The sequence below is a fragment of the Stegodyphus dumicola genome, chromosome X1 (assembly GCF_044657685.1).
Source record: "Stegodyphus dumicola isolate Sdum_Otavi_A_Nest chromosome X1, ASM4465768v1".
NCBI lineage: Eukaryota > Metazoa > Arthropoda > Arachnida > Araneae > Eresidae > Stegodyphus > Stegodyphus dumicola.
Genome location: NC_140780.1, coordinates 49,779,087 through 49,800,508, shown reverse-complemented (window position 1 = coordinate 49,800,508; position 21,422 = coordinate 49,779,087). Strand labels below are relative to the sequence as shown.

At 31.6% G+C, this 21,422-nt stretch overlaps 1 protein-coding gene across 4 annotated transcripts in view; it reads right to left on the bottom strand.

The window, feature by feature from the left end:
- The window catches only part of LOC118195112 (protein phosphatase 1 regulatory subunit 12B-like), a 234,081-nt gene extending 223,860 nt beyond the window's left edge, over positions 1-10,221 (bottom strand). For 2 of the 4 annotated variants that reach the window (XM_085807799.1, XM_085807801.1), the window contains exon 1: positions 9,841-10,221. In XM_085807799.1, coding sequence (XP_085663925.1) covers positions 9,841-10,092 — 252 coding nt within the window. In that variant the 5' untranslated portion in view covers positions 10,093-10,221. The remainder of the gene's footprint in view (positions 1-9,840) is intronic. The other 2 variants (XM_085807800.1, XM_085807802.1) reach the window with 1 other exon arrangement.
- Between the last annotated feature and the right edge of the window lie 11,201 nt (positions 10,222-21,422).

Sequence of the window (21,422 nt, the reverse complement as noted above, 5' to 3'; positions counted from 1 at the left end):
TGACCATTACTTCGGCTTCTCTTGATAATGCAGCAAAGAGAAAGATGGCAACTCTGTTGTGCCAAATGACAAAGCTGGGTACTGGAGTGGCACACTGTCACTTTTTTAAACGAATCTCAGTTATACATGCAATATTTTGATGGCCATATATGTGTCTGGAGTGTCCGAGGAGACTGCATGTCACCTGCTTGTTGGCAAGCATGGCGGCCCTGCATCTAGTGTGATGGTTTGGCCAACTATTGGGTACACGACACTCACATCTGTAGTTCAGATTGATGGTACTTTGAATTATGTCCAGTGGTTGTTCCTAACTTTGAGGCCCCCAAACGCCAAGTTCCAACAAGATATTAAAAAGACCACATGTTGCATGGTGTGTTCTGAGCTTCCTCGATACACAGGGTATTCGATTGCTTTACTGGCCTGCATGCTCTCCAGATCTGTCACCCACTGAAAACATCTGTCATGGGTTGCTGAGAGACTGGCCCACACATTCCTCTCCAGCTAATATGGTTGATGAAGTGTGGCGCACAGACAAAAGCAGCATGAAATGAGTTGCCCATTTCTGTCATCCAAGCCCAGCTTGAGTCCATGCCTAATGGGGTAAAGGCCGGCAGCTGTTTCTACTAACTTCGCACCCCTGTAAACCCCCAAAATGCTTACAAATTTAATCATTTTGTCTTCATGCCATATTATTTACGTGAAATAAATATATTTTTTGTATGTGCTTCATGGTGTTGCAATTTTTATGGCCAGCATTAGAATCATTTTTATGACATGAACACAAATCTTCAATGTGACTCATTTGTTGCCATCTTTTTTCCTTCTTAACAGTTCCTCACATGTGTGACAGTTTCAAACAAATTAAATTTTAGAATATAAATTTTATTTTCTTAGCATTTTCATGAAATTTATTATGACAAAAATGTTAGACCATACTTCTTTTAAAGACAAAAACATTAGACTAGCAATAATTAAGTTCAAAGTTCTAGTAACTTTCTCTTTTATAACTATGTATATGAAAAAAAGCAGAGATTAGTTTAATGATGACAATTTTTCTATTGATTAATATGTACTTGCTTTGGTTGCTGGAAATTTCTAACCAGTGAATTTCATAAGTAGCAGGTATTGTGTTTAGAATGGCCAAAATAAGAGAACTGAGAGGAAAATAATTAGAAGAAATCCAGAAAAAAGGCCAGATCAGGTTTTTCCAGACAAAAATCACATATTCATCATTTCTGGAGATAAAGCAGGATAAAAAAATAAAGAACACAAAAAGAAAAATTTCATGAACACTACATCACATGAGCGCTACATCAGATCAATGTCTTAACAGTCAGAAAATTTTTAAAAGCAGCATCTTATATTAGAAAAAGCAAAGAGAAAAAAAGTATGTGGCATGGAAGCACTCAGTTGATCAATATTCATAAACAGCTAGCTAACAATGTTTTTAACCCTTTAACTGTCAAGTTATTTTGATGATTTGGGTACACAAATTGTCAAATTTTTTTATTGGAAAAACCAAATGTAGCCGAAATAAACATTTCCCGATATATAATCGGGTATGACAATACGATGCACTCAAAAAAAAATTACCCCGAGAAATACTCGGGCGTGACATTTTCGAACACCAGTGCTGTATCTCGGGCATGACAGTTAAAAGGTTAACCAAAACATAATGTACAGAGAAGTTTTTGATTCATTTCATGGATCGGTTTATTTTGTTAAGTTTACTGCTCATTTTTACTCAAATTTGAGTGGTAAAATAAAAACAACAAAATAATTGATCCACTTGTGTTTAATCTTTATCTAATATTATCTATTTATTACTTAATTATTATCATTTAACCTTGTCACCATGTCTCACAATGTATATAAAACTTTTAAAAGTGTGTTTATTCTCTACTTTTTAATTCTCGCATTCTAATTCCCAAGCAATTCATACCAAAGCAAGTTTCATGCATTCATTTATTTGATTTTGAGAATCAGGGACTTACTAGTATCTTTAGAATTCCTGAGAGAGTGTTAAGTATTCTTACACATTTTTTTTTAATCCACTATATTATTCCTTTAAAAATTATATAAAGTGATATTATTTGGTGGCAGAATCTTTTTCAACGTAAGAGGTGAAACAGACATAAAACTGAGAATTGAGGCTAATACATTTAATTGCTTCATAACAAAGGCAGTTTTATATTTCTTAAGTTTCTAATGAACTTAACTCTTACTGCATTTGGCCTAATTCCAAGAATATGTCTAATCTTTATAAATGTTTTATGTTGTTCTCAATCCAACACCTATTTTAAATACCAAATCTGAGAAGTTTTTGAGCATCTTCTAATATATATTTTAGGAAAATCTATTCAAAGCCTGTATCACTTCTGGTTTATCCATGTTAGCCAAAATCTAATATGTTGTTTTCATCTATATAAAAGTCATAAATACCAAAATTAAAAGCATTGGATTATATTTAAATATAGTTTTCCATTAAAACTGTAACAGCTTCAAGCAATGCACTGTTTCCGGTAGCCCATTAAAGACCGTTACAGGCTTCTTGTAAAGCACGACATTCAGTTGCTCAATTATATCCAAAATATAGTCAACTCTTCATATGAATTTAAAAGCTTAAACACAGAACGTAGAAATTTTCAGAAGTTTGATATGAGAATTACCATGAACAAAAAAACATGACACACATCAGACAGATATCATTCCAAAAATAATAAAAATGTGTTTTGGGGACCCTAATTCATGCTTATTCACTGAAAACTCCCTATCGAATTTTTGAACTGAAAATATTACCTCAGTTAGAGTAGATTTCAGGGTGCCCCTTCCATTATCGCTAAGTTGTTGTTTCATTTATCGCCAAATTGCTGTTTCATTTATGGTAACCCGAGTAGTTGAATGTTATGGAAACCCTATTATGATGCAATTGGTTGCATGATTGCAGTCAGTTTGAATGGCAGGAAAAGATTTGGAAAGTGTGTGTCGGATTTTGGATAAGAAAAACATTGTTATTTTGTGGTTTACACAGTAAAATGGCTGATGAATTTCCTTTTTTATGCTATTTAATTTTTTTTATTTAAAAGTTGGCTGCTGCTTTGACTTTTTAAGTGAGTATAGATCGATGTAGACATGGACAAAGTCAAGGGGAAAACTCAATGCCTAGTTTGTGCAATTCTCTGATGTTTTTTAAGTGAAAATAGATCTATGTGTACATGGATACCGAGTTTCTGCAATTCTTTGACTTGTTATTTTGGATTTCTGTAGCTACACAAAGCCAAAACAACAAGTCAAAGAACTGCACAAACTTGGTATCCATGTACCATCAATTATTGCCATGGGGCACCCATAAATATATTTTTACGCATTACTTCTTTTACCTATATATACAGATTGGCGGGTGGTAAAATGGCCAATGAAAACATAATAAGAAACACACAGTCGATGAATTGCAAAATGTTAAACACCAGTAACAAGAGAATGAGAAAACCTAAGCAGGAAAATGGTCAGAAGGTATGCCGCACTTAAAATTCTGATGAATATAGCAAGTAAATGTTGATATGCATGATAAGAGTAGTAAAGTAGATGCTACAGAAATGTGTTGTTAGATATAATCCACCGGATAGCATACCTTGTCATTACATCCACAGAATAGCTTGTCAATAGCATACATTGAAAACTTCAGAGGTGGCATTATTCAATGACTGGTGACATTAGCTTATGTCAAATGTGGAGTATGCTGATAAATATTTAATTTAGAATCGGGGAAAAAGGCAATTTGAAGGTAGCTTTGTACCCAAGAGTATTTATTCTATCCAGTGATGTTCCGCATAAACAATTACATGAGATATCGTATATTTCCTCTACAAGCTGAAAATTTTGGGGACTTTTACTAAAGCTAAATAAATTATGGCGGTCAGCTTAGATATGGATCTGCTTATCTCACAAACAACATAGGTTCTTTTCTATAAGCCAGAAGTAAGCAATCATTGCTCAATATCATATTTTTTTTATTTCTTTAGTTTATATTTCTTAAGCTTATGAAAAAATTTTTTATGAAATGGAATATTCGTTTTTTGAAAATGAGTTGTTTTATTTTCGAAATTGTTTCTAATGCAGGTTTGGTGCGCTGTCAGCAACCAAAAAAAATCTGGTATCTGGTAAAAAAAATCTCAAAAGCTCTATTTCTCATTTTATATTTGTATCAAAATTTTTTACTGTCATTTTTTTAAGAATGCTCTATCAATGTTTAGCAACTGAGTATCAGAGCACCCCCATTTATGGTAGGGGGGTTACATTTAATCAACAACATCGACAATTTTTAGTCTTAAGAGCAAAAGTATCAGCAGTTACAAGTGTAGACTCAGAAGTTTTGCATTAAATGGACTTACATTACACTGCATTTTTAACAGTAGGATGCACAAAGTGTCCCCCCCCCACCTTTTTTTAGATAGACTGAAATGAAAAAGCATCATTTTAAATATTTAAACTTCGAAATTTATGGTTCTTTTCTGCTAACAAGCCACTGAGTTGGAATTATATAGTAGCTTATTTATATAGCATCATACGGCGTCATCAAAGACAATGTGACAATTGAACCTCAATGCGAAAAAATTTTGTGAACAAGAAAGCCTGGAATGTCCGAATTTTTTTGTCACTGATGTTTTGTGGTGGAGTTTTTATGCTGGCCTTGGCATTTGTGCAATAACTTCACTGCAAATAAGCAGAAATGCCTCAATCTAGTAATTTTCACTCTCAGATTTTCTTCTGCTTTTATGTTCAAATGCTGATCTCTTCCGAGTAAAGAATCAAACTATTGTGAGGTAGTGGACAGTGCAAAATGGGAAAATAAAATTTCAGCACAGCACTGCTCGCCAACATCTACATTCATGTTCATGTAATATCGAATGCATAAGAAACAAAGTTTTCAGCAATGCAAAATCAACAGCTGCCGTGTGATTTATACCTCCTGTGTAATCTGAATTAATTTGGTACAATATATTTTGCATTTTGATATTTATCTTTTGCAATTATTCCATATTTAATAAAATAGCCATCCTTTTTATGAAGCTATAGATATTAGAGTAAATGTTTATGTTTGACACTAACACCTCATTAACAGAAAAGAACCATTTTTAATTATGATCTTATGCACGTTTATTCATGACAAACTTCATATATATAACCTCCTCTGCTTTTCGATTTTTCTAAAGACAGAAATAATAAATGCAAAATGGACCGGTAAATAATATTTCAACTACTGCGATAAACTGGAAACTTCTGTGGAAACAAGTAGACATCTAAAGTATGGCAATTAAATGAAACTATGGCACAAACTAATATATTTCAGATATCTTTGAAAGCTTTGCTCAGGACTTGATAAAAATACTTATTTTGTTAAACTTAACATAATAAAATGTGCAGTACATTATCTGAAATTCAGCAATTCTAGATTTTAGATCATCTGTTAAGATGACATGGCAACACTGGGGCTTAACTTGTTCTTTAGATCAGCTAAAAAACTGCTAACCCCAACACAACCCCTCAAGGACCAATTCTGACCAACGTTAATCAAGGAAGTTTGGCTCCATAGCCAGCAGGCAGTTGAAAAGTGACATGCAGGAATTTCAGCAAGTCAAGAGGAAAACTATATTCCGTTTGCTGAGTATTAATTATCTATTCCAATACTTTGAAGGGAGATAGATCATATATTCCGCTATATAACATGCACCTATGATTTCAAACTACATTTTTTATTTTTAGGTGTATTTCCACATGTTCATAAGGTATGCTACTTCATATAACATGTACACTTTTCTTTATGATAAAACCCAAAAGATAAATGTGCAATGCTAACCTTTTGAAATCATTCATTCGAAGATTTTTCCCAGGCTTTTGAACAATAGTACTTTGAACTGGCAAGACATAAGGGCAACAATATGCATGTGGAGGAAATGCTTCAAAGAGTAAATAATTCTGCAACGAGGGAAGGCTGCATTCAATGCAGGTGTGCTCAAGAATGTTATTCTAGAGTAAAGGAAAAGGGGTAAGAATGCACTTCTACCCTGAATGAATTTGTGAAATTAGCAGTCAGATATTTTCTCTTTCTGCAGTCATTTGAAGCCATAATTTTAAAGTGAACATTGATGGCTTTAGGCATTTGCTACAATTGATATAGTGTTCTTTTCAGTAGTAAATATGGCTCCTGCCAAAGGAAACAAACACAGTGCTCACTTCACATGTAAAGTCAATCAATTTGAGAAAGAAACTGGATATGATGCTGCAGCAAGGATGTTTGGTGTTGGTGAAAGATCCATACATGAGTGGGTTAGAGTAAAGAGAAGGGTACCCCTTGTACTATTGTGAAGTTGTTTCATTTATGGTAGCCTGAGTAGTTGAATGTTATGGAAACCCTATTATGACGTAATCGGATGCATGATTGCGGTAAATTCGCAAGGGCTTGTGGTGTGTGTTGGTTAGGAAGTATATTGCTTGTTTTTTGGTTTAGACAGTAAAATGGCTGAATGTGGTATGATTAATTTGAAGTTTCTGTACAATTTGGAAAGAAAGGAGAAAAAAAAATTACTTGACTGGAGTGTAAATGAAGGTTTACTTAGTAGCCACTTAGTAAGACATGTTCAGATCCCATCTAAAGCTTAACACAAAGTATTGAAAGAGTGTAATACAGATATGGCAGTTACTCCAGGCAAATTAATACCATTAGTTCAGTCTTTAGACTTGTATGTCAACAAACCATTCAAAGAATATTTAAAACGATAGTGGAAGATGTTAGAAGGTTGAAAAAACATTTACAAAAGGAGGTCAAATGAATCAAGCCGTCTAGAAATAGTATGCGAGTGGATAATAAAAGCATGGAACAAAATTAATACCAACATAAACAAAAAGTCACTAAAAATGTAGTATATCTAACAGTCAAGATGATTTATGGATCAGAGAAATAGTAATGGGGAAGTAATATGCCTAAGGATACAACAAAAGACGAATATCGTAAACTTTTCATGTTATCAAATAATAAAAATTTTCAAGTTCATAAGTATGCTACTTCTTTTAAATAAACAGCACTTAGGTATATGTAGAAATCTAATTTTTGTATCCTCATCTTTTTCTTATTTTCAAATCTATCATTTTTATATACGGCTTATAACATCGATCCATAAATTTTAGTTTTACTTTTTGTATTAGAAGTGTCCGTTACATACCAGAATATACAGTATATATTTTGGCTGGTGGTCTAGAGATCCAGATATTACATAACTCTAGATATTGGACATACTAATTTCTGACTTTGTACTGAATTTTATTTTAGAAGTTAATCTGCATAGAAAGAAAATGTTTGATATGGAGATCTGAATTATTAAATATGAAAGATATGACTTTTAACTCTTACTCATAACTTTATGAATAATTAATTATACATAGAATAAAGTCTGAGAACCAAAATGTTCGGGACTTCAATGACTCCAGATTTCAGAAATTCCCGAATTTTGAGATAATTTGTTTAAATTCAGTAACATGGCATGTAGATATGGCAACATTTGGACTTCACTTATCATTTAGGTCAGATAGAAAAATGCTGGTTTGATAATGGCCAACATGAATCAATGTATTGTCACTGACCACGATATCAATCTCTAGCCAGCAGGTATTAGAAAGTAATATGCAGGAATCTCAGTTAGAAGAAAAGTTGCATTTTCATCTTACAGAGTATTAGATTAACCATTCTCAGATTTTGTCAATCAGGAATACATAATTTTATTTAATTATTTATTGGTGGTACAGACATTAGATTATTCCAGATAATAGCCATCAGGATCTCAGACTTTGTGTTGTACATACTTTATTTACTCACTTATTTAATGAATGTTATGTACGTCTGATCGAGTTGCAGCAGATAAATTAATATTGGTTATGTCAGTTTCTGTTGTGTGGACATGAATTATACAATTATGGCTTTACATATACTTTTATTAAGAAATGCACCCAGAAATTTACAAAATTCAATATATGCAAAAGTGGCATATTCAAAGTCTGTGGAAACAAGTTTAAGAATTGAAAAACCTAATGGGATTAGGACTGATAATCATTTGTTTGATTATCTAGAACTGACAAGAAACTGGATATGATGCTGCAGTTAAAACTGATAGGTTTAAAACTATTAAAAATGCAAATTAACAACAATCAAATTCTACAGATTTTGAATAGTACTTTCATTTTTAATGTTTTGACTTCTGATTTCATTTTGTCAGATGTCAGGATATCCTGCGTCTTTAATATATCATCAATTTTCTCTGTTACTGGCTAATACTTGTGAAGTTATCTTTTATAGCAGGAGAGCAGTTAATGATTCAGAAACAAATAATACAAATAAGCATGATTCATACATATGAAGAAGCACATCCAACAGTAAAATAGAAAATTTCTATATTTTATGCCCATGTAAAGTTGCCTTTATCTTAGTTAACTATTGCTATTACTGGTATAGAGATTATAGACCAGACAGGATTTAAAGATCTGCTCCTTAGATTAGATTATTTAAACAGCAACAAAACATATGTTTAAAACTGCCTTTAGATACAATACTTTAATAGGGTAAGACCACTAGAGACTGAATAGCTGCAACTGCAAAATATTATTAAATACCCAAAAATTTAATTTCAAAAGTTCACTGGGCTCACCACATATGATTCATGCAATACTGATAATATATAACATAATTATGAGCTAGTTTCCTACAGAAAGGCATATGCACCAGTGGCCCAAATAAATAACACTACTAAGGCTGAAGATCAGTTTCTAGGCGAATGAGCACACTTCCCTGGGGGGGGATGAAATCTGAGTTTTTCCTAAGTGTAATGCGAATACAAGTCACTTTTTCTAAGAGCTACACCAATGGCATCCCTCTTAATCCTCTGACCACCAGCTTTGCTAACTTTTCTGGATATATGCATCCCACAGCCATATGGTTAAAACAGACAGACTTAATGTGTTTTGCAAACTCAATTAACAAGCACAGAGAAAGGTTTTGACAAGAGCATTTCTTCTAAAGCAGACAGCCACTGAACATTTTGCCACAATATAACATAACTGTCATAAGATTAGTTTGATTTATTTGATTATGGTGAAGCATGCAAGGGTTCAGCTATGAATAACTTTAAATTTGCTATCCAAGAACTACAACAGAAGTACATTACAAGAACTTATCAAACGCAGTTTTTTTTTTTTTTTATTGTAAAGTTTATTATTTCAAAATTATCTTAACAAAACAGCAAATATTTTAATGGAAACTAAAATTTAATTCTGACAAAATTCCGAATCATTGCCTTTCAAACTAAGTATGCAATTTTACTTTCTGCATAATGTATAGAGTAACTATCAAAATTTCGATAGGTCAAATATGATACCTCCATAGGTACAGCCAAAAACTGGATTTCAACATAACAAACATATTACAAAGACATACATACTTTTTATGTATAAATACTTGTATGCAGACTTTTTTATAATATATATATGCATCTGAATCTGAACTAATAAACAGAAGAGCAACAGTTCCCTGCTTTAAATGATTAAAATATTTAAAACATGAAACACTACAATGCAATGCATAACTATAAAAAGGAAATAAATATTAAGCATCACCCAAATAAAAAAGAAACTAAAGATTAATCCAGTCTAATGAACTTTTAAGTAAAACCTGAATAATAACGAATACCTACAATTAGGAGATTTGAACACAATTCGGCAACTGCCTTCACCATTACTAAGCCAGTATATAAACATTAACATGTGTACCGCATATAAAGAGAGTAATATACTTGCCTGATGTAAAGCTGTTAAACCGTCAACATTTGCAGTGTTGATATCAGTACCTTGGCGTAATAAGCGTTCAACTTCTTCCGTGTCACTTGCAGCACATGCAGCTAGAAAAACACATCCATCGCTAAATTTTATTTTACTTTTCTTATCCTTAGGTACAGTAGGTGATACACGATTTGTTTCTGAATCTTCCCACCGCTTCAACTGCTCTGCTCTACGGAACAGAGCACTATTCGATCGCGTTTCGATAGGCATATAGACGATTTGTGAACAACATAAACACTCAAACACAAGTTTAAGTTTTCATAGATGACCAAGTACTTCACTTACTCTACGGCTGATTCCCACTACGGTATAACACAATTCCGATAACCAGATAGCTTGGCTTTTTAGTTGAGTACTTTGTCGCTAGGGAAATATCTTTGTTTTAAAAAGTTGAGTAATAAAAGAAATGCATAGAATTGGTGAGTTTAAAAAAAATGGAATTTCAATTTACAAATTATAATTATAAACTGATTAATAAATCATATTTAGAGCAATGCTGTAGTAATGAATTGACATAAATGTCATGGAGATCTCAGAATTTGTGATATTCCTGTATATCCATAAAAAATAATAAATTTTAATGATTTGCTGAGTGTCTATAGTACTAATTAAGGTTATCAAAAATAATTTTAAAAAATTTGAAAATAATATGTTACTTTCTACGTGTGAAAAGGTCAATTTAAATGGGTTTCCATCTGCTCAAGCGCCACAGCTACCTTACCGAGCGGTAGTATTTAGAGACAGCAAAATTTTTTTTCAATTTCGGGAGGCACTGGACTTCAGAATTCAGAGGCCGCAGAAATCGCACCCAGAGGCAAAAAAAATCCTAGCACCGGCCATTGTTTTTCATCCGAACGAAATGATACAATATGTGCGTCTATAACAAGTTTAAAATTGAGTTTAAAAGCAAAATTTTAATAGGATAAGTCTTCCAGTAGCTAAGTAGATATGATATTATATTTCCCGGAGTTGAATTTCAAACGTTCACTGTGCTGACCGCATATAATTTATGCAGTACGCACCATGCGTAACATGAATATCAACTAGATTCTTACAAAAAGCCATATGCACCAGTGGTCAAATAGATAAAAGTGCTAAGCAGTAGTAGTTCGAGGTTTAATTTCTGGGTGAATAAGCAAACTAACTAGGGTTTTCTTAGTTTTTCTCATGCGTAATAAGAATACAAGTCACTTTCTCTAAGAAATATGGCAATTGCATCGCTCTTAATCTTTTGACAAGTTTCGTTAACTTTGTGGGGCATACGTATTCTAATAGTAGCCAAAGGTCAGTGGCGTAAATAAGGGTATGCAAGGAATGCCGTCGCATAGGGGCCCGAAGGCTTAGAGCAGTGGTGCGCAAACTAGGGGTCGCCAGAAGTTTTTGGGGGTCGCCAAATTTTTATGAAATGCATTATGCCTGCATGCTGCATACCATACAGTGTACATATAAAGAGTGAAGCGCCGTCACTCATTGATTAATTGCAATTTCATGCTGTCCGCTCTTTCTTTGACCGTAATGCGTAATGTATGTAAAGTGTGAAACGCAAGTTTTTCACTCCGGTAGATAGAGCCCTCTTCGCGGTAATTCGCCAGTTTTACTAAAAAGCGCCTATTTGACTAGACGTTAACCGCAGGGAAAGGGGAAATATTCGCTTCCGTGATCAGCCAATCAGATGGCGAGGTACGCGGTGTATCTGACAGTCAGAGTGAAGACGTGAAGTGTTCATATGAAGTTGTAGCATGTAGCAGTTGGCCTGCAATTGTTTTAGTTTATCCTCGAGTTTTATCATGTGACGTTGTGTAATTATGATTTTTTATATTTTTATCGGGCTCTGCTACTCTTTGTTATCAGGTATGTACTATCATTAGAGAAAAATCTCTCTTAATTGAATTTCTCGAAAAAAATGATAAAATTTTATATATTATTTGTTTTAGTTCAAATAATTTAATCCCTATCTTCATAATGGATAAATGGGTAATACGTACACCAGGTACATCTTCAGCTAACAAATGAACAAATACTGATGAGGAGTCGCAAAATACTGAACTAAGTGCCCGATCTAAAAAAATAAGAAAATACAATGAGGAATTTATTAAGTATGGTTTTACATTTTGTGTTGTTGATGATGAAGAACGCCCGATCTGTGTCATTTGCAACGAAAAATTAGCAAATGAGAGCATGAAACCAGCTAAATTAAAAAGGCACCTGGAAAATAAACATAAAGAACTTCAAAATAAACATGCTGATTTTTTTTCAAAGACGAGCTAAAAATCTGAAAATTCAAAGTGCACATTTAAAGAAATTTACAATACATCAGAAAGCATTACGAGCTTCTTTAGAAGTTTCTTATCTAATAGGAAAAACAATGAAATCCCTTACAATTGGAGAATCCCTTATCCTTCCTGCAGCAACTAAGATGACATCAATTATGCATGGCGATAACTATGGAAATGAACTAAAATCAATACCATTATCAAGAGATACCGTGTCTCGGCAGATTTCTTCTGACACGAAATATCGAGTCAGAAGTCATAAAACGCATACAAAATTCATCTGTATTTGCTTTACAACTGGACGAGAATACCGATATTACTAAAATGTCACAACTAATTATTTACGTTAGGTTTATTTTTAATGAAGATATAACAGAAACGTTTTTATATTGCAAAAGTTTGAAAGGCAAAACAACTGGAGAAAAAATATTCGAAGTAATAAATGAATATTTTGTAACAAAGTCCCTTACCTGGGCAAACTGTGTTGCGGTTTGTACTGATGGTGCTGCAGCATTAACAGGTTTGAATTCAGAAGCTCAGAGGCTTAATTCAGAAGGTGGCGCCTCATATGGTATTTAATCACTGTATGATTCATCGGCTTAATGCAAAAGATATGGATGAAGAGTTGCACAACATATTACAAGACGCTGTTAGTTCAATTAACTACATTAATGCAACAGCCACAACAGCCGTCTCTTTTCAATACTTTGCAATGAGATGGGCTCAACGTATGAGAGATTACTGTTACGCACCGAAATCAGATGGCTTTCACGTGGGAAAATACTACGACGGATATTTGATTTGAGAAATTAAGTGCACATATTTTTAATCGAAAAGAAACATAGATTGGCAAGTTATATCAATGAAGTTTGGCTAGGGAAGCTGAGCTATTTAGTTGATATTTTCGAAAAACTTAATGACTTAAATTTGAGCTTTCAGGGTGAGAATTCAACTATCATAACTTCAGCTAGTAAAATTCAAGCTTTTAAGAATAAGCTTAGTCTCTGGCAAACTGAACTGAATAAAAACAACACCGACATGTTCCCTTGCTTTAACGATTTTATCGAGGAAAATAATATAGATATATTTACATTTAAAAACATCAGTTCCGTCACATTGAAAAGTTAAAGGAAAATTTTTCGAGAAGATTCGAGGATTTTCCTGAAAACGATCTTGGTTGGATTCGTGATCCATTTCCTTTGACATATGCAGTTCAACTCTTCAACTTAGGGAGAAAGAGCAATTGATAGATCTAATTAGTGATTATACTCTTCGAAATCAATTTAAGACTTAGCCTTGCCAAAAATTTTGGCTATCCGTGGAAAAACAATATCCCGTTTTATGCAAGAATGCCATCAGATACAACTTGCATCAACGTATTTATGTGAAACTGGATTTAGCAAACTAGTTTCAATAAAAACTAAATACCACTCGCGTTTAAACCCTGAAGATGATATGCGAATCGCAATTAGCAACATACATCCAAACATCGATAAGATAATTAGAAACTTGCAGCCACATACATCTCATTAAAGGGCAATTTACTGATTTTTGTGTTATACAAAAAGTATTTTCTTAAAATTATAAATAAAATTAATATGAATCAGATATGATGATGTTTTTATTCGATGAAACGAAAGAATGCGCGAAATATACATCGTATTTGTGAACATTTATCTCTAGGGGTCGCGAAAAATTTTCTCTCTACAAAAGGGGTCGCAGTCGAAAAACGTTTGCACATCACTGGCTTAGAGGGCCCTTAAATGTCCTGCTGAACTACATTTACATGTTTTAACTTAAAAGACGGTTTCCATTACATATATGTATAGAAGCTTTAATTCATTTTCCCTTGATGGATTCGGAATTATAATTTCAATAAAAGAAGATTAATTATTATTTTTATATTTTTTATTTTGCATTTTTCCCTTTTTGCTTTTCATTTTTATTTTTAGAATTTATACTACTATAAATTCTTATTTTAATTCTGATATGTTTTGATTTTGTGTTAAACCCCTTTTACACGATTGTTAATATAGTTGAGGAATAGCCTTGATTTGACTCCAATTTACTTTTAACTTTAGAATCTTTAAGTATATGTAGATAATAGAATTCGTTTTCTTTTAAACTTTTAAGGGTCCCCTACCTATATGGTGCAGTGACGCAATTCTCTGTATGACGTAGATAGGAGGCCCTTGGAAGCACCTGAAACAGCTAAATTCAAGTGTTTACAAAAGTTAAAATTCCAGCATTCGACTATGAAATAACTTCATGACCTACCCCAGTTTAGGGATAGCAGTGAGCGGAAAATAGGAAAAGTTCCTTTGTATTCCTTAGTCCCAAACCTGAAAATTATTAAAGGCGACCCCCTAAAGGAAAGGTTTTCTCTTTTGCAGTCTCAAATCAAAAAGCGGCGGAAGTGGAAATTAATTGTAACTATTTATTATAAAGTACTTATTTTATATATTAATTTGTTTCTGTATAATTCTCATTAGGATCGAATAATCAGTAGACATATTTTCTAAGTATAAATCAAAGAAGTAACTAGGCAGGATTCTGGTACTTTGGAATGAACTTTGCAAGTTAAGAGAAATCCTGGTATATTATTTGCAGTTCGTAATTTTCATAATATGTCATTCCGGTAGCATTTAATTTTGTTCATATATTGAATTTCTTACTAGCTTTTCCATTAAACGCAAGTCCAAAAATCAGTCCTAATATTCAATTTGAAATTGAATTTATTAATGTGAATGATTCTTAGAATTTAATATAACATGTATTTCATTAGTTCGCTATAAACGGCATGTCACTTTTCAAATTGTTGCCACAAATAAGTACTTCTAATCGCTATTTGAAATGAAATTTTACAATTTACTTTACTTTTCCTTTTAATTTACTTTCCACAGCATTCAGTACGTGAAATCATCAATAATAGTATAATAATGATAATAAAATGGCATCACACAACTAAAAGTATATACTACTTCGTAAATTTCGATAAATTAATTACTGAAAATATTAAACATATCGATGGCAGCGTTGCTTTAATAGTTTTAAGTTGCATTTCAACATCTGAAAGAACGCGAATTACATTGCTATTTTTACTACACAAACTAATGGAATATTTCAGAAAAGAATGCTCCACCGTTACTGCAATATATCAATAATTTTTGCAAATTAAAAAATTTAATTAACACGTTTTAGTAGTAAATGATGCGATTTTTCACTCATAAAATCCCTTTGTACATTATTTTCTTTCATTTCAGCATCAGTGCATAACTTATCTAAGACATAAATAGCTTTCATTAATATATGTTCCCAAACATTATATTTATTTTTTATATTTTTGTCATTAATAAATTAATGATTAAGATAAAAAATTGATACTGCTTAATTTATAAGCAATGTAAAGACTGGAAATCTGAGGTCATTAATTTCTGAGACATAAATAGCTTTCTAAGACGCAAATAAAACAGATAACAATAATCATAAATATTAATGCTCCTAAAATATATCAGCTTTTCCTAACTGATTTTTGCTTTCTGATCGCCTGGGGTACAACAAACCTATTTTCATTAAATGAAGTTTTGCGCATTTCTCTACGAACTACGCAAAACTTGTTTCATACAATTTTATTTTTACGAATTATGAAGAAACTTTATACTTGTTTCTTAAACAAGTATTTATGTGTACTACTTTTAGAATCCATGCGACAGAGTGTGAGTACTCATCTTCAAATATATGTTAGTATATGTTAGTAAACTTGCTCTTATTCTAATGCCATTTCTCTAGTCTATGGCGAGAACAAACAGATGTTTTTCTTTAAAATTAAATTTCAAAGGGATCTCAAATATAATTCTTCATTATAAAGATTTGTAATATCTAAATTAATCATAAACTAAATTCTTATAATTTAAAACTTGCTAAAAATTCAATTCAGCTAAACTTTTAATCCATTTATCTGAAAAATCCAAAATTATCACCATTAACAATGCAAATGTCTACTAATATTAATAACGTATTCTTATATTAACATTAAACATTTTTATGATAAATATGAAATAGAAATATAATCTATGTTTCCATACATTAAGAAACATCATAACAGGCCAAAATTAAAAACAAAATTTTTTAAACACGTCCTGCGCTATAGTGCAGGATCAATCAACCCATCAATCGGCTCGACAATCGAAAAATCAATCGACTTGAATGGAGCTCATTAACATCTAAAAAGCGTTTTTATTAATATGCAAGATATGAGAAACAAATTTGAAGACATTATGAAAGAAGCTGAGTTTATTGCAAATAAATGGGACATAGAAACTAAATTTGAAAAATAAAAGAGAAATAAAGAACCTAAATCATTGTCATTGTTAACAAATAAGGAAATTATTAATAATGTTTTAAAAATACAGAAAACATATAAAGAAGACTTGCACTGGAAGCACAACTTTTATTATTTATAAATACTTTCAGAACAGAAATCTAAAATTTGAAATCCTTTAAGAAGGATATAGCTAAATTAGCAATGGTAAAATATTAAAACATGACAAGCAGTTATTCGGGAGTGTGCAATTCACTTATATTGTATTTATCATTATCTGTAACCCCAGCCACGAGTGAGAGGTCATTTTCAATACTGAAACTAATAAAAACATATTTAAGAAACAATATGACACAAGATTGGTTGTCAAACCTTTGACTATTGAGTGTTGAAGCTAAGATGGCTGAGAAAATGGACGTCCAAGTATTGATGAGTAATCTTGCGGAAGTGAAGGTTAGGACACGCAAATTTTAAAAAAAGGTTTTTTTTTTTTTTTTTTTTTTCTTCTTTTCTTTATGATGAATTTTGGCCACCAATGTTATCATTACACTTATTGAGGGAGGAAAAAATTAGAGATGAACTGAGAAAAAATTAGAGATGTACGGACTGAGGAAAATTAAAAGGAAACAGTGAAAAACTTTAGCATTCATATTTTTTATAAAAATCATGTACTCAAGTAGTTTAGTGTACCAAAAGGTTCTTTTAAAAAGACGGAAAAACTTCACATATTTTCTACAAAATGTGTATGTTCAAATAGTTTTCTTTATGAAGTTTATGATAAATATGTTTTATATTTAACAAATGTATCATTTACATTATAAAAGTTCTTATTTATTACTTGTATATTATTTCATAAATCATGTTCGTAAGCTGAGTAAATCACAGAGTACTATACATTAATGTAATAGCTTTTCTGCACGTTTATCAATTATCTTGTCTGCCAGTTTATAATATAACTAATTATTTATAAGTTTGCTAACTTAAGCGAAAAAACTTAGGCGCAGATTTTATATAAAAATTTAAAACATTAGTATGTAAAAACTTCTTGGATTTTATATAAAATTCTCCGCAAATCTAGGCTTTCTTCCTTTTCTTAATGCTATACGTCGGCATGTTCCTTTTTTTATAGACTTATTCATTTATTATCAGAATGCATGTCAGTGAAAGGAGAGAAAAATCTGTCTCTCGCACTTACACAAAAAATCTTAAGTAACTGAATTAAAATCATCTGACGTCAAATACCCAGACTAAAGCAAATTTTCATTTCACCAGTTGGTCAAGGGAAATTATTTTCCTTTTTATTCTTTCTTCATGTTACGTACCTTTCAAGTGGTTCCCTAAGAACGTCTTTTTATTTTTTAACAATTAATCCAGATGTGATAAAAATTATCATGAAAACATTGGCTCCTGAAATCCTTGATTTTTTTTAAACTTTTCGCGTTTTTTTTTTTTAAATTTTTAATTTTTTATTTTTAAGCACATTAAATTTATTGGGAAAGGGGCCCAGGAATATTTTTTGCATAGGGACCCAAGAGTTCTAGTTACGCCACTGCCAAAGGTCTAAAGCAGACAGCCTTTTTAGGTTTGTAAAAATCAATTAACAGACATACAGAAAGGTTTCCACAAGGGCATTATATCTCAAGCAGATACACATTTAATGCTTTGCCTTAGTAAATAATATAACCCAGTAGTATAAGGAAATAACTTTTACACCTCTATTTACATATGAAAAAGATGTGAACAATGACATGATCGCATCGTAATTTGCTTAAAATAATTTATTACAGCTCAGCACTTCTATGTGTTTTTTCAGCTGTGAGTAATTTTTAATTCGCTATGTATGGACTGCAACAGAAGCTGAAAGTATATTACAATAATCTATCAAATACACTTTTTCTAAACATTCAAAGTTCAGAAAATTCGATTTATTGCCTCAAATTAACTTGAGTATTCATTTATAATACTCAAGTTATATTTAAAGTATCCAAAGTATATTTAAAGTATCAAAGTTATATTGGAGTATCCAAAATGATACTTGCATAGGACAGCCTAACACTGGATTAGAACATGAGAAGCTTATTCTTAAGACAACTACACTCTGCCAAAAAGAAAATTTTTTAAATAAAAAAAAAAATCTGAAGACTTTCGGATTTTATATTAAATACGCCCAAAGGGACTTTTAACGTTTTGTGTGTTACCTTTATTTATTAAATATTATGTTGTTCGCCCTTAAACCATAAAATTCAACAACAATATCACAAAATATTTAAAAAGAGCATATCTTTAGAGTTTCCGATACTCAATCCAGCTCTCCGGAGATAAATTTTTTTTGTATAGTGTTGCCATCCCTCACATTGAAATTGTTAAGCTTGTTAATCAAAAATTCGTTGAAATTGTTAAGCTTGTTAATCAAAAACTTTTACAAAATAATAAAAAATTCCATATTTGGGCTTTCAGATGCCCATATTCGAGTGGAGGATTACGTTATTCAAAATTTGATCTCTCTAGGCGCCGTTGTTTTTTCACAACGTGAGAAACATACTGACATGCATGCTGATTCTTCATTATTTAATTTCTCTAAATATAACGCAGGGCTGTAATATTTGGTGGCAACTATTTGAAAAGTGAAACGCCGTTTTAGATTGGAAAACGTAAAATGCCAAAACGAAATTAAGAGCCCTTCTGGACAAATTGCCCCTTTGGGGTAAAAAGGGGGGGAGTTCTATATCTCCCGTTCTACTAAGCCTATTGGCGAAATTTAATTTACGTTTTTCATGTCTGGACTTAAGTTATAAATTAGATTTATATATAGCATTGCTCTGACATAGGTATTTTACACAAAATCGGACTTTTTCTGAAATGACATACCATTTTTTTTTTCATATTTCGATTCTAAGGCGCACATTATGCCTAAATATTAAATTTTGTAAAATTTCGTGAGAAATTTAAAAATTTATCTTGGCGCCTTTTTTACATTGTGCTGAGAATAATTCACTTAGTGAAATTCTTAATTTATGGTAACCTTTTTCCATTCCCTTTCGTTGTGCACAAACGGAAAAAGGTTCTTCACTCATTCTTTTAAAAAAATTTGATAAAGGTGCGTCCACATTTGGTGTTAATATCGCTTATGACAAATATGCCAAAATTCCAAAGCACTCTAATATATACATTCATGTATATCTAGGGAAATTTCGGATAAAAACTCTAATTTCTGCGCGTGTGACTAGAACTACTTTTAGGTGATGGTATAAATTTTATAGGTTATGATTAAAAAATGTTTCGAAAAATCTATAAAAATTACCAAAAAGTGCAAATTTTATAAATAAATCTGAAAATATCTCCAAATTTTATTTGGTTTGAACCTAAATTTCTAGAAGAGAAAGAAGGAATCAAGTAAGTTTAATAAAAAAAAAGAGATATTAATAAATGTATACCAAATTCAACTAAAATTCAGAAGCTAAAATTTTGATAGGTAGATATTCTAAAAGCTAGTCTTGCGATTTTTACACAACGAGGATTTTTTATATAATCGTAGAATCGAAACATGGAAAAATACCGGAATGTTACTTAAAGAATTCGATTTTGTGTCAAACATTTATGTTAGAGCAGTGCTGTATGTCGATTGAATATATATTCTAAGTTGCACTTTCGAACATGAAAAATGTAAGTTAAATTTCCTCAACTGGAACAGTAGAAAAGGAGATCTAGAACTGTCCCTTTATAATTGATGTGCATCTGAATAGTACCTAATAAATAGAATAGAATACTCCCCGTAGTCTGCTTCAAACAACTGAAGCAATTAAAATATGAAACACTGAAATACACTTTATAACTGTAAAAAGGAAATAAATATTAAACATCACCTATACAAAAGAGATGCTAAAGTTAAACCAAATTTAAGTTGAACTTGAATATTAACAAACACCAGCCGCAAATATTAGATCTGAACAGAATTCTGCTATCGTCTTTACTAAGCAAGTATATAAACATTAATATGTGCCAAAAATTAATAATGTTAGATGCTTACCTTATGTAAAGCTGTTATCCCATCAAAAGTTTGGGTGTTGATATCAGTACCTTGGCTTAATAAGCGTTCTAGTTCTTCATAGTCACTTGTAGCACATGAAGCTAAAAAAACATATCTGTCACTAAATTTTGCTTTGCTCTTCTTATGTACTGTAGGTGATACACGATTTGTCTCTGAATCTTCCCATCTCTTAAGCTGATTTGCCCTAAGGAACAGAACACTCTTCGATTGCACTTCGTTAGCCATGTAGACGATTTAGAATAACATAAATACTCAAACGCTATTTTAATTTTCCACAGATGACCAGTTACAAAACGAATAATTCTCGATATATAGCAGTATAAGATAACCAAATAGATTTTCTTCTTAGTTGAGTACTTTGTCCATAAGGAACAATCTTTGTTTTAACAAGTTGAGTAATAAAAGGAATGCATAGAATTGTGACTTTTTTAAAAAATATATAATTTCAATTTATAAACTATAAATTATGCAACTGAGTGCCAAACTGATCAATTAAATCATATCCAGAGCAATGTTGAAGTTTTTTATTCATAAATATGTATATTTTTAACCTAGTAAACCTATGGGTGATTTATGTTGCGTGACACTAAATATATAGCCTTGCTTTTCCCTCAAATATACTAATTTAAATCACGGGAAAATTTTGTAATTAATTACTTTTTAAAAATTTTTAAAAATATTTTTTTTAAACCCTTGGAGGAAAGTTAATTTTCTCTCGAATACTTAAAAATTTTTAATCTTCAATTATCCTTTCTAGAATAAATTTGATTCAGTTTTACAAAATTGTTCGTAGGATTCATTAGATTCTAACAACTATTTCCTGCCACAAAGAAGTGAAATTCTTTAGAAAAGTGCCAAAAAAATTCCACGTTAAAGCATTAAACGTCTTAACGTCTTC